Source organism: Clinocottus analis, unplaced genomic scaffold (genome assembly GCF_023055335.1).
Source record: "Clinocottus analis isolate CAN_PGR_092001 unplaced genomic scaffold, fCliAna1.0.p SCAF_4, whole genome shotgun sequence".
Taxonomy (NCBI): domain Eukaryota; kingdom Metazoa; phylum Chordata; class Actinopteri; order Perciformes; family Cottidae; genus Clinocottus; species Clinocottus analis.
Genome location: NW_027176153.1, coordinates 19,607,812 through 19,621,619, shown reverse-complemented (window position 1 = coordinate 19,621,619; position 13,808 = coordinate 19,607,812). Strand labels below are relative to the sequence as shown.

The following is a 13,808-nucleotide window of genomic DNA, read 5'->3' as shown; positions in this document are numbered from 1 at the left end:
GGTTCAGTTGTTGATCCATGAAACGTCTCATAAAACCAGCTTTTGTGGGAGAAACAGGATTTTCGACTTTCATTTTCTGACCTTTATTTATTTAGTCTGGGGGAAAGACTTTTTTTATACAGTTCTTTTCTGTACTGCATTTTTTCTTTTTTTTTTATATTTCCAAACAATGATTCAAAGTCTTGTTCTTTCCAGAGGAAATGATTCAGGTCAGGAGTATTAGCAAAGAATGTAGGAGGCGGATGGGTTGTACTCATCATCGTGTCACAGTTAGTGCGTGAAGCTGAGCGTGCCGGCGTTGATTTGAACGAGATCTATTTCACCAAATAATTAGAGGAATCAAACGCGGCCAGAATCTTGAAAGGCTCAAGTAACATTTTGTGTGTTTTTTCTCTCTTTTTTTGACACACACACACACAGACACACACACAAGCTGAATCTCGGAGACACTCCCTGGAGTCGGTATAGTTGGAGCAGTTACAGAAGGCGTAGCTGCTGCACCGGCAGGCGAGACGGTGAGCTCATGGGACTTCCCCGCCTGTCCCCGGTGCTGTTCTGTACTTACCTACCGACGCCGGGGTGTATCTGAAAGAGGCCAAAAAGACCCGTCCCTCTCTCCACACGGCAGCAGTTGATCACGGTGGATTAGTGGAGACAAAGTGGCCCCCGAGCCGCTGGCGAGTGTGCTTTTTGGGTTTCGGCACGCCCGGCCCAGTTCTGTGTCATCAAAAGAGGTTACTGAATATATACATATATATAAATATATATATCATATTTTCTCTCCCCCTTGTGTGTTGGTGAGCTCGGATAGGCACTAAGTGTGGCGGCCATTAACTTCAGCTGCACGATGATGATTGATGCTCGGAACGATTCGGGATCAATCGGTAAAGATTAAACTTAAAGATCTCTACGGGACAATGTCTCTCCGTCTCATGCCTCGTTTGATCTCGATGATTTCACTTGATTACAGTTGCACACACACACACACACACACACACACGGCAGATATTGTTCGCGCACAGGCCTGTCTCCCCTCCAGCGCCCAGAGGCTCACTCACGCAGCCAACAAGCCCGCCTGTGACTCGTCTCCCTCTCTGCTGCAGCGGCAGCATTAAGTCTTAGGTAAAAAAAAACAAGTGCTCATAAACCAGAGCCGGAGGGCGCTGTGGCAATAACGCTCATTAGAACTCATCTGACACTTCCAGTGCCGCGATGTTGCAAGCGCAACACAACTTTAAATGCCTCTCGTGCCACGAGCGGGTCACAAAGCAAGAAGCGAGAATACGTCTTTTCAGTTTGTTGAAGCGGCTGCGCGTGACACCTCCATCTCTTCCGACCTTGATAACTGCATTTCCCCCTTTTCTCCCTCCCTCTTCCTGCTCCCTGTTTTAGTGCCAGTGACTGAGGCCTGTGGTCAGGAGGCATTCCTGGGGCAAGCCCACAGCGTTCGCTGGGATGCCTGTACTAAAGTGTGGAACTCAGCAAGCCACTCTGCTCCCCTGTGGTGCTGGCATGGTGAGTACCAAGAGGTCCTGCTGGGCCTGCGGTGGTGTTGGTAACCTCGCATATGAAGCCCCCGCAGAGAGGAGGGAAGAGAAGGGAAAAGAAAGAGGGGGAAACGCGAGAGCCGCGGCATTTTCACACATAAATCTTTCAGACAATCGGGGAACATAAATGTCGCGAGTGGAAGAAAGTAAATGAGGAGCTGAGGTGATGTGGCCCTGCGTATCACCATCTGGAAGAGAACATTAGGCTCTCCGCAGGCCTTCTGACTCCTCGGTTCATTAGCATGCAGTGTGGTGCAGCGACGGCCATCACAGACGCCTCCCAACATGCATCCGTCTTGCATTTATTTTACGGCAACAGCTGTTACAGCATCGTCTGACGCGAAAAGAAGTAGGTTGTAACAACGATGTCTAACCATTGTGGCGCTTGTCAAATGTGGTACATCTCTGACTGTCATGCATTTTTCATACAAATCCAAATTTTGCCACGCCTTCAGCACTTTTAAAAAGACAACAAAAAAAAGTTTCAATCTGCTCTCAAATCCAGCGGGAAAAAAAAGCCCAAATCTGCTATACGCGCTCAGTTCCTCCGCTGGCTAACCTCGTGAACACGATGCGTGGAAACGTTCCCAGAACAGGTTCTGCAACGCCGTGCCGCCTAATTTCTACCTCCTAATCTAATGAAAGCTCCTCAGCACGCTCTCTCGACACCTTCCCCGCTCCGCTCCTCACCCGGTGCGTCGCCCGAATCCTCTTCACGACGTCATAAATTAAACATTTGCCTCGGCTTCCCCTCGTGTGTCTCTCAGTGTAAAAATAGCTCGGCGTGGTGCACAGTGGGACGCCCGTGCACAGCCCCCCCCCCCCACACTCCATCCCTCCTCTGTCTTTTAATGAAGTGTTCCCACGAAGAAAAAAGAAGAAATGCACTGATCCCTCCAGTGTGACTTGTGCTCGCGCTCCGTGGCATCCATGCGCTGACTTTTTGGAACTCCCCGAGTGACTCTGAGCTCATTTGGTTGTACAAGTGCTCACAATCACCAAGAGATCTCGACACTGGGACGTGGGATATTTCCATATCCCTGACGGATGTTATTTTAATTACACTGAACTGCTCGACTTTGCACTGTGGATTTACATGTTTTGTTTTTTCCTCGTCTTCTCGTGTGGATGCCAGGAGGGATTCTCGGGAAAAGTTTGCTCCGTTGTACCGGATCTCTTATTTATTGAGCCCCGAGTCTCTCTGCACGGCGAAACTTGGGAGCAGCAACGGAAACCATAATAAATGTCCTCGTCTGTGAGATATCCCTCTGAATGTGAGGTAGTTGTATAGTTTGAAACGTGATCTTTAACGTTAACGCAATGACAAACTGTCTGACAAGATGGAGGATAAAACAAGCGGACCCCCAACTCCTCCCCGGCATCATCCGTACCACTATTCCCAGATTCTCCTCATCCTTCGGAAGACACAGTCGTTATCTCCAATCAGCCTCATTGTGAGGCCTGAATTATATTTGATTGGGAGAAAAATAAAATCACACACGGGAGCCGGCGCGATAATTACAGTGTAGAATCCGGCGGTGTGTTGAAATGCAAACACAAACGCATCAGCGCAGCTGATTAAGTTCGGTGATAATGCGGGAGGAGCCAGCAGGTGTGGAGGTGTGTGTGTGTGTGTGTGTGTGATGGGTTTGGGGGTGAAGGGGGGGAGATTACAGATGCTTCCCCTCCGCGGGGCCCTTTCCCGAAAACAAATGTTTCACATGTGATCGCTGGTGAAATGTGGCACAGTAGCTCAGTGGGCTGTGCGAGCGGTAATGTGAGAGGTCTGTTTTGATTCATGGAGCTCCTCAAGCCTCATTCCTCTTCAGGTGTTGGAGGAGAGGGGGAGGGGCAGAGGGGGTGTAATGGTGTGCAAACAGCGCCTTGTGATCACTGGCTGGGGTTTTTTGTTTTAAAGAAAAAAAGAAGCTTTTACCCCATTCGACTTCAAACTCGTGACATTTGGTTTCAGGAAAAAATAGCCTTGGAAGTGTTTTTTTTTTTTTTTTTAACAACGTGCTTCACACGTTCCTAAGTGACTCTCCATATTGCTGCGTTCTGACATCAGGCAGCGCTTTAGTTATTCCAAGCCAGGTGCAAGAATCAATGCGGCAGTTAAGCTGAATCTCCTGCCGTGAAAAACTCAATACTGACGAGCGGATAATGTGGTGTTGGTTATGGTTTTGGAACCAGATGACACCAAAAAATATATATATTTAAAAAAAAATTTTTTTTTTGGTCCCTGTGATTATTACAATGCTTTCATCAATGTCCCTGTAAACAATTACTGATTGCTAGTTATCATACCTAAGGAACTGATTCATCATAGTGTGTTTTGAGCATCTGGTGTTTATTCATTCAACATACTTCACATTTTTTTTTAATCATATGTTTATTTTATTTCTTTTTACAAGTTGCAGGTTTACTTGGATTTCAGCTCTTCATGCATGCAGCTCCAGCTACAACGGAGATGAAATTGACCTGGAATAATGACACAAGGGGAATGAAAAAGTGTTTTATAATATGCAATTTAATGCTTTACTCTCAGATGAACTTTTAACTCCATTCCATGGAGGATCAAGTCATCTTTAATACTTCAATCATTTTGTTAAGAACACATCCAGTCACATGTGGGCTCTGATTTGGACTTTTCTTCCTCTAAATGTCAACATTTGTTGTTGACAGTGTTGATGAACACAGGAATCCTCCATCACGTCCGTTGCAAATGGGCTCTTATTGTCTTGATCGTGGGACTGGAGGAGCTGCAGCTCCACGCGGGCTGAGGACAGAAAGCAATCTCCAGGCTATTACTTTTTCCATCGGAGTCCTTTAGAAATCCATCCGCCCTCTTGCCCCACCACCACCACCACCACCACCACCCCTTTCAGCCATTGCTTCTTTCTTCTTCTTTTTTTTACCACGCCGACGTGAGGGGACACTTTTTTCTTCTGCTGCTTCTTCTTCTTTTATTTATTGCGCGCAGGTGACACCGGCCAGGTGACCGCGCGAGCACGTGGGAGACGCAACCCCGGTCCGCATTCAGCCCTGCCAGCACGCGCGCGTGTGTGTGTGCGTGCGTGCGTGCGTGCGTGTGTGTGTGTGTGTGTGTTAAACCCCTGCTGAACCAAATAGAGGAGGGGGAAAAAAAGGGGGGACGGTGAGGGCCAGTCAGAGAAGGAGAGCAGAGGAGTCCGGGGCGCAGCGCGGACGCTTCTTCTTCTTCTTCTTCTTCTTCTCTCCTTCTTCTTCTCTCCTCCCCCTTCAGAGCGGGCTCCACTCCATCTCTCTCTCTCTCTCTCTCTCTCTCTCTCTCTCTCTCTCTCTCTCTCTCTCTCTCTCTCTCTCTCTCTCTCTCTCTCTCTCTCTCTCTCTCTCTCTCTCTCTCTCTCTCTCTCTTTCTTAAATTGACATCGGTCTGGCTCGCAACATGATAACAGAAAAGCCTTCCTCCGCTGCGCGCCGTCGGGCTGTCCTCAACCCCGATCACTTGAAACTCGTGTAGCCGCGTGAAGAGGAAACAGGATCGCGCAGTGTCCTACCAGCGGGTGCTCAGGGGGAATAACAAGAGACCTTTATACCACACGCTCTCTCTCTCTCTCTCTCTCTCTCTCTCTCTCTCTCTCTCTCTCTCTCTCTCTCTCTCTCTCTCCCTCTCTCTCACACACCCTCCGTGTGTGCTCTCTCGCGCATCGCAGATCCTCCGAAAGTGCTCGTGTTCAACTGTAGCTGCGAAGTTAACATGTATATGCACGCTTTGATACGCGCGAGCCTTGGATTTGTCGGTTTCTGTTTGGTCGCCTTTGTCCAACAGTCTGCTTCAGGAAGTAAAACCACTCAAGGTAAGTTTTTCACGTCCAAAAAAAAAAAAAAAGAGAGAAGAAAACCGTTCAATTTTTCCTCCTGATGGCTGATAAGGCTGCTAATGGTTTTTGGTGCCTGTAGTTGATAGTTTGTGGGGTGCGTTTGGAAAGCTGGCAGTGATGACACTTCATCAGCTGTCTAAAGGAATGGGACTTTAATTTCGTAGGTTCATTAAGAGAAATACAAAGAAGAGCATTTTGGGATCTCTGAGGGTTAAAGTAAAGTTTTGGATCAAAAGATCACTCAGTTTGATTCAAGCAGGCGTCTTCTTTTCATCCACTGACTCCTTTTGCGATCACTTAACTGCTTTTTTGTTGTCTGTAGTTTGCTTGTGTGTATGCGTGGGAAGTAAAGGAAAACATGGAAAAATGCTTAAATTAAGATCAGACCAAAAAAAAAACAACACAAGTTGCCTTTTGATCGTCAAATGGCATCGTCAGCGTGAACGTTTCAGAGCTCATCCTGCAGGTAATTGTAGCGAGACTATGCCGGGAGGTATTTGTCACGGCCCAGACAAAGTATTTGACACCGGCCTGTAACACACACACACACACACACACACACACACATGGAGGAGTCTGCAGTCTGTCAGACACTGCAGCTACAGTGCTGACCGGCTCAGCTGGCTGCCCTCTCTCTCTCTCTCCTCTAGTGAGAAATCACTCAGACCAGACAAGGGCGGCCTGAATTTTAGAAACCCTGGCACCTTACAGGAGCGAGACAGACACGGTGATACACACCCAATCTCTGATCTCCCCCTCCACCCCCCCTCCCTACCCCCCACCCACTCAGCCTTTCTCCTCCAGGGTTTTTTTCACCACTTCATTTTCTCACAATGCAAATGCCAAGCCAAGAGCTGCCAGAAAGTATATGCGAAAAGGCACATCACGGCACACACAAAAAGACATCTCTCAGGCGGTCGACAAGGCAAAAAAAGGGGAAAGGGGAAAAGGGGGTGGGTGACTATTTTGCATCCTGGGTGGTCTGCCCCCGCTTGTGGGAAAACTCAATATTTACATTTTGCAATTAGAACTACTTTTTTCTGTCTTTGTTTTTTTTTTGTTTTTTTTCTTCTCCTCACTTTATTTTCCACAACATCGATTTCACACTTTGCTTGCGGCGAGGAATGCCGCCGCGTGAGCGTGAGCGGCGAGGGCCGGTAATGGCACGCACCTGTTTTTTGTCGGGTCGCCTAAAGCGAGACGGCGTGGACGACCACGCGGTCGGCTTCTCCCTGCGGGCTCCCGTGTATCCGTGCAAGTCTCTCTCTCTCTCTCTCTCTCCCTCTCTCTCCCTCCGTGTTTGGCTCTGGAGTTATTTGTGAGCATATTTTTGTGCCCGACTGAAAATAAATATCGCGTTTGATGTCGGTGGCAACTCCGTGGCACGGACGCCGCCGCGTCTTCAAGCTGGGAACCATTTGGGAAAAACTGGAGAGACGAGCGGTGACTGAGGAGGGGAAGAGAAGAAAGGAAAAAGCACAATTTGTCAATTCCAATATTTATTCAATGCAGATGTTATAGGAATCTTTGTCTTTTGTTAATGTCAGTCTAATCGTGGCTCTGTGTTTCAGGCCTCGGTCATTACTTCAGGGAGAAAAGAGGGAGCGAGGGAGCAGTGGAATGAGGGGAGGATGTGGTGGAGAGAATGACAAAGAAGGGAAAAATGAGACCGGGGCGAAAACAGGAGAGATTAAGGGTGCAGAGACAGACAGACAGTCAGAGAGAGAGAGAGGAGATTTCTCAGTGAGCGAGCAGCAACAAGCGAGGGAAAGAGAAGGAAAGGAACGAGGGGAGCCACACACACGTCATGGCAAATCACTTTCCCTCGAACGGAGTCGGGGAGCTCTTTCGTTAATGCGGCGGCACCAAGGCAACGGTTGGTGTGGGGCTGACATGCTGCCTGTGGCTGGCTGTGTTGGTGTAACCTCTGCTCCGGGGCCCTGGGGGTCTAAAGGACGCGGGGCTGCCTGAGCGCGTAGGAGGGCCCGGGGATCCAGGCCCGGACACACTGTGGGAACCGAGCTCGCCTTGGCAATGTGAGGCCCGAGTGACGGGGAGGCTTACCTATAGAGATGCTGCCCGAGCCTCCGCTGATGGAAAAGGGAGAAGGACCCCCCCCCCCCCCCCACACCCGCCCTCCTCCTCCACACCGTCGTCCCACCCACCCACCCACCCCCACACACACTCACTCACTCACCCCTTTCCTTTTTCTCTTTTTCACCCAACTCTTTGCTTTGTTTGCTTTGTCCTCCGCTTTCTTTTCCTGCGCACTTAATGAAGTAGCTGTGCGCTTTCTCCTCCGGCCATAAGCAACGGCTGCATCACACCCAGTGTGTCGGAAAGCTCGCTGTCAGCCCGTACGCTATTTATATATATTTGCGAGGGGGGAAAAAAAAACAGTCCCAGTGCACAGCTCTCCTGTGTCGCCCCCCTCCGCCCTCCCCTCCTCTTCCTCGGTCTTGTCCGGCCCGTTTTTTTTTATTGTCACTTGTCAAAAAGCTGGATATGGTGTAAGCACGGAAGTGTCGGCATATGTGTGTGTGTTTGTGTAATTGGGACAGCGAGGGAGTGTACGCGCTGACGCGCCTGTGGTCGTTTTGACCGTTCTCTTGAAAGCTGCATGTGGAGCCGCATTAAAATGAACCATTTAAATGGGGCTTTTATTTCTGCCCATGGCCTTGAACTCCTCTGAAGGTTTGCTGTTTAACAGCAAGAAGGAGGAGGAGGAGAAAGAGAGGCGGACATTGACTGCAGCTCTGTCTCCAGTGAGCATGGCCGGTCATCTCGCTTTGAGTTTGTGACACTACTTTGGCCGCTCGTCTTTCACCACCTTCACTCTCGTCCGTCAGGCCGTGTGGTTGCAGCGTTGCGTGCTCCCGACAGGCTCCCGCAGTGGTATTTGTCGAGCTGTTACTCGTATCCCCTCTCAGACTGGATTTTAAAATAATCCAATGCAAAAGTCCCTATTGCCTGCTAAGGTACCGGAGCGTGTTTTTTGACAATGTGATTTTTAACAGCCGGCGAATAGAAGATGCGTTCAGCCACCGTCCTCATCAGGATGCTCTGTGACTTTGACAAGTCGAAGAAGATTGTCATTTGAATTAAAGTCTGCGCGGTCGCTAGCGCTCAAGGAGGCAACACAACAGGGATTGAAACTATGACCCACTGATAAGAGTATTGCAATACATGCAGTAGACTGGCCGTCTGCGGTGACATTCCTGGAAAATCTGCTGCATCGCAGTTTTTCTCCACAAAAAGAATGGACCTATATGCTGACAACTCTGGAAACTTGAAGCACGCGTCAACAAAAAGACTCAATGCAGCAGAATTTCATTGTTTCTACTCAAAGAGAAAATCTAAATCACCCAAGACTAAAACATTAAAGGTACCATGTTGCAGAAAGATTCATTCCCACCTCTTTTATAACGATATTGAGCAAGTCTAAGTGGTATATATAATCTTTGAAAGTATTTTAAGCACCGAGTAAGAAAAATAGGATATTTCTTAAACATCAAAGGTTATAAATGTCTTCTTGTAGAAACACAACACAAGTAGGAACCTTGAAATGAGAATAATATGTCTTCTATCAGGATCGCCACTTTGAGTTTTGGATCGCTTAACTCAAAGTGACATGTCACTCTTTAATTTCTCCTCTCCATTACTTCACTAAATTAAATCAGATGAGCGCTCTTGTCTCGCTGACACTCTTCTCTCTGATGCTCTCTCCTCCCCGTCTGCAGCAGGCATGCAGTGTCAGACGGTTGTGTTCTCGCTATGATCCGAGTGTCGGAGGCAGGTTGAGCCTCGGGCTAGCCCTCGGTCACTCGCTGACGAGTGGGTGGAGGGGATCAATCCCAGCTTCACTCCCACCACTCAGCAGACGCACTCAGAGAGCATCTGCCTGACAAGTGGTGCTCCGGCACCGCCGTGCATGTTGTTACACAGCAGCCGAGAGAGCAGAGAGATTATTATCTTGGCATTACTCGAGTGGTGAAACACTTGATAACAATTCTGTCCAAGAGCAGTGCGGTATGACTCACGAGAAGAAGGGGAAAAAAACAACTTTGATCTGTGGGTGTGCTGTGAGTGCTATAGTGAATGTCTATGGCGGCGATGAGTGATTTTTGGACTGGAAATAAATGATTGCACTTAGCAGGCAGAAGTGTTTTTGCTTCCCAAAATGAGGCTCCATGATGGACAGACAGATAATTATTGTGCTTTAAATCGAACTACATGGCTGCAGCTTGATGCACATCCTTTAGTTCAGTTTCAGGGCCGGCAGGCTGCAGCTCCGTACGACTGCAGGACTATGTTTACAGGCACATGTAAAGTGGAAGCTGTCTGGTGCAAGCCGTGACCCAACGGCGATGCAGCGGGGCCTTCGTTTCTGGACAGTTGCACACTTTCATCCCGCCGCTGGAATGTAAAAAAAAAAAAAAAAACCAAGACATTTTTCTCTCTGCAACAAACTGTCGAAGAGTCTGGCCTTAAGAAATGTGACTTCCCCTCTCAAGGTCTCCAAACCAGAATCTCAATAAGCGCTCTTTCCAAATAATTAGCATTTAATCCATCCGTTTCTCCTGGGAATTGGTTTTGTAATAAAGCTGCATATTTGCCAGACTGTTCTTTTCAAATGTGTTTTATTCCACTCTGTGGAAAGGATAAAGTTCCATACTGCATGTATTTAAGCATTCATCAGCCTCTCATAAAGGGTTTCCATCCAGCATTCATTTAAATACAGTACAACATTTGAAGGGATCCGCTTATTAGAGTCAGACGAGATGATTGATGTCACTTGGGACTGTAGTCCCGCCTCCCTCCTGGTTTACTGGCCAGGACGTTGTGGTTGCTCAGACTCGCAACGTGTCACTAACAGGCGGCAACCTCTTGGTTCTGCCTCGTGAGGCCAACGCAGAAGTGTCCTAAAACATTGCATTCTCTCTGCCGACCAGCAGGGGGCGACTTCCCCGGTTGCAAAAAAAGAAGTCAGATTGCGTTGAAGTCTATGAGAAAACTGTCCTACTTCTCACTTGATTTATTACCTCAACAAACATTGTAAACGTGGGTTTATGGTCTCAATCGCTAGTTACGTGTCTTCTTCAATACAGCATGATGTTCATTTAGTAATTTATGGTCCCTTTAGAGTCAAATAGACCATAAAGAGTATGCTTTAGGGTGGGCTCACTGTGATTTATAGCTCTTCTCAATGGTGGTGGAAAAAAAAAGTATCTGTGGGGGTTAGGGTTAGCCTCCTGTAAATGGTTTGTGTTTGTGAGTGTGATCATTAGTTTGCATCAAATTCTTTTCAACAACTTCCTCCTTTGATCATCTGCATGCACATACTCAATTCCCAAATTTTGTATGCGGCACGAACAAAGGGTCACAGCCAGACAGAACATAACCGGTCCATGTTGCGCCCCCGGAGGGGGGGGGGCACCAGCTGTTGAGATCGCTCTGTCATGGTACCTTTCCTCCCTTTTTCTCGAGCACAAAATCACCTCATCGGCAGCTAGCGAGGCCCCTGCGACCACTGTTTCTACCTGTCACCTCAGTTAGAATGGTTGCAGGGCTGCACATCGCTATGCAACAGAGAAAACATACTTAAGTCATCCAAACTTTCCCCGAGAACAAATGCTTTTTGCGTGCAACACCGGCCGGTATCCAGTGGTGGAAAACATCCGAACCCCTCACACCGAGGAGTGCCGAGAGCTTGTTTATTTATCAAAGGCTTTTAATCTGAACAATATGTTCCAAATGAGTCCTGTGACGCTTCTCTCAACTGCGGCATTGTGGTTTGAAATTAGAAAACTCTCTCTCTCTTCCCCTTCTCTCCCTGCCTCGCACCCTGTCAGTGGCCTTTGTTCTCTGTGCCGACAACATCCCCCTGTTGGTTTCGGGGGAGGATGGAGTCGGTGTCGACGGCACTCTGACCCCCGCAGTCCTAAACTCACCTCCGGAGCCGTCCTCGCAGCCGCCGACGGCTCGCTCGAGGAGCCCTCGGTGCCGGCCCTCTCGGCCAAGCAGCTGCGACGGCTCGTCTTCATCATTAATCCTCTAACCCCACCCAACCGGCACCGCAGAGCCCGCGTTTTTTCAGTTTTTTCCCCTCTTCCATTACTCACTGATTGGGGATACTGTGACTCAGGAGAAGATATCAGTTCTGTCATCTCTGTACTCTCCTGGCGCTCCACCATCCTTCCTCCTCCTCCTCTCTCTCGCCCTCTTCTTCCACCGCTCCCCTCTGTGACCTCTCGGCTGAATAATGGGGCCGCGTCTCTCTTTGAGTTGAGCGTTTTGGGAGGGAAGGGGGGGTCAGAGGGACGTCTTTAGGCCGGTCTGCGGTGGTCAGCGTTGTCGGAGGGGGGTTGGGGGTCAGAGAGAGCCTTGTTTACAGACTGTGTGTTTACATTCCTGCTGGTGAGCGCCAGCTTTAGAGACTGCTGGAAGTGAAAGGAAATGCTCTTATTCTGCTTAGTAATGGAAAAATCCAACCCAATACATCAAGGAATCCAGATGAGAAGAAAAAAAAACAAGTCTAGTTATTTATTTGGTGGGTTCTGGCCAATGCATTCTGGGTAGAAAGGGGGGATGACTTCACTGATGAATATGAGACTTCCTCAATGGACAAAGGCATGGGAAAAAAAACATATGACCCTCTGCAGTATTTAATCACTCCTACTAAACTCCAGATATTTATTTATTGCAGCCTGTTGATAAATGGCGAGCACTGGTTGTTGGCTTTTTGTTTTAAATCATTACACCATCCATCATGCAGGAGCTGCAACGAAGGGTTACTTTTATAATCGATTAACCCACTCGTTCCATTTCTCGATTCATCACGCGGTCTGTAAAATGTCTGTCACAAGTTTCCAGATTACAGTTCAGTTTACTATCATGGAGCTAATTTAAAAAAGTTTGCGTTGCTGTAATCAGATAATTAGTTTTGTTAATTGATCAACAAAGTAGTTGCTGATTTCATTTTCTCTTGATAAACTAAACACAAAGGCGACACTTCCATTGGCCATGTGGCCAAGTAATTAAAAGCTTCATACGGATGGAGACTTGCTTTGCGTCAACTAGTAGTCTAGATAAGTGGAAGAGAGCATTTTTTAGCTTTTTAAAATGATAAAGCCTGTCAACACTAAAATCTTTATAATTATATAAACATATTTAGAGTTTCCAGACATGAAATTGTGCTTCACTGAATAATTACAGGGCACAGTTTGAATTAAGCCCGTAACAATAATTGGTGATGCACACGTTTTTAGGGGAAACTATGCAGCAGGTAGACCGTTTGAGATCATGTCTACATGGAGGAAAACAAGGTTGCCAGGTTGAAATGTCTCAACAGTTATTTTTCAATAATAATAATTAGGAATTAATCAGCAACTATTTAACTGCAGCGTTAAAATGCCAACCTTTGGTTGCTTCCAGCATTTCAGATGAGGCTTGACCTGAGGATTTTATTTGTCATGCATGATAATAAACTTCATATCTTTGTGTTTTTAGAATGTTGTGTGGACAAAGCAAGAAAATCAAGATGTGAAATCGGGCTGAAAATAAGTTATTTTAGACATTTTACAGAAAAAAATAAATGATTTGATAATGAAAATAATAATTTGTTGCTACCTTACATCCAAAAATTAGATTAAATCTGATTCACTGTTTACAGCCCTGCAGACGAGTCATCTAATTTGTGATTTGGTTGATTTTTTAAAAATGTTTTCAATAGCAAATATATCCCAGGAAAATCTCCAAGAAAGTTTCTGCCCCAGATTTTCCCTCGCACGTTTCCCTCCTCGTGTGAAAGCCTCACGCAGTCTGATAGAAACACACTTGCAGCAGCGATGGAGAGTTCATCCCGCACTTGATCTCGTCCGTGGAGTGAACCGTTTGCATAAAGCCATCGCGGCGTCTCACAGCTTCCAAACCCGAGCAGACGTCCAGCCAGTTCCCACTGAACTTCCCATTTCGGCGCTTTTGTAGTACACAGAGAGCCATTCACTTTATACCTCAGTTTGACAGGAAACAACTAAAAATATCACACTTGTGCAGTAATTGCCACATTGGCATCTTTTATAGTTGGTACCGTATCTGGTTAAAGCCACCGCCGGTGAATGTAATTGCTGTGTGCAGAGGGGAGAGTGTCATGTCAGTTAGCTCTGGTTGTATAAATATAAGGTACACAGCTGGACTAAGTGCCACCCTTTCCGTATATAAAATATGCTGCATGAGGCCAAAAAGTCATTAACAGTGGACGACACATGCCAAGAAGGATGCAAAGAAAAAAATCCCTTGAAAGGTACAAATGAATTTCTTGTCACTCCGGCTCTTTACGGAAAACGCTTACAAGTTCTACTCAATTATTTAGCTTGGTAGGTATTAGACCTCTGACACT

General features: G+C 47.2%; 1 protein-coding gene across 3 annotated transcripts in view; it reads left to right on the top strand.

The window, feature by feature from the left end:
- Positions 1-795: 795 nt before the first annotated feature.
- Positions 796-13,808, top strand: part of scube3 (signal peptide, CUB domain, EGF-like 3) — a 77,464-nt gene continuing 64,451 nt past the window's right edge. For 2 of the 3 annotated variants that reach the window (XM_068597474.1, XM_068597473.1), the window contains exons 1-2: positions 796-884; positions 1,393-1,515. In XM_068597474.1, coding sequence (XP_068453575.1) covers positions 848-884; positions 1,393-1,515 — 160 coding nt within the window. In that variant the 5' untranslated portion in view covers positions 796-847. Of the gene's footprint in view, positions 885-1,392; positions 1,516-4,992; positions 5,387-13,808 lie in introns of those variants that run through there. The other variant, XM_068597475.1, reaches the window with a different exon arrangement.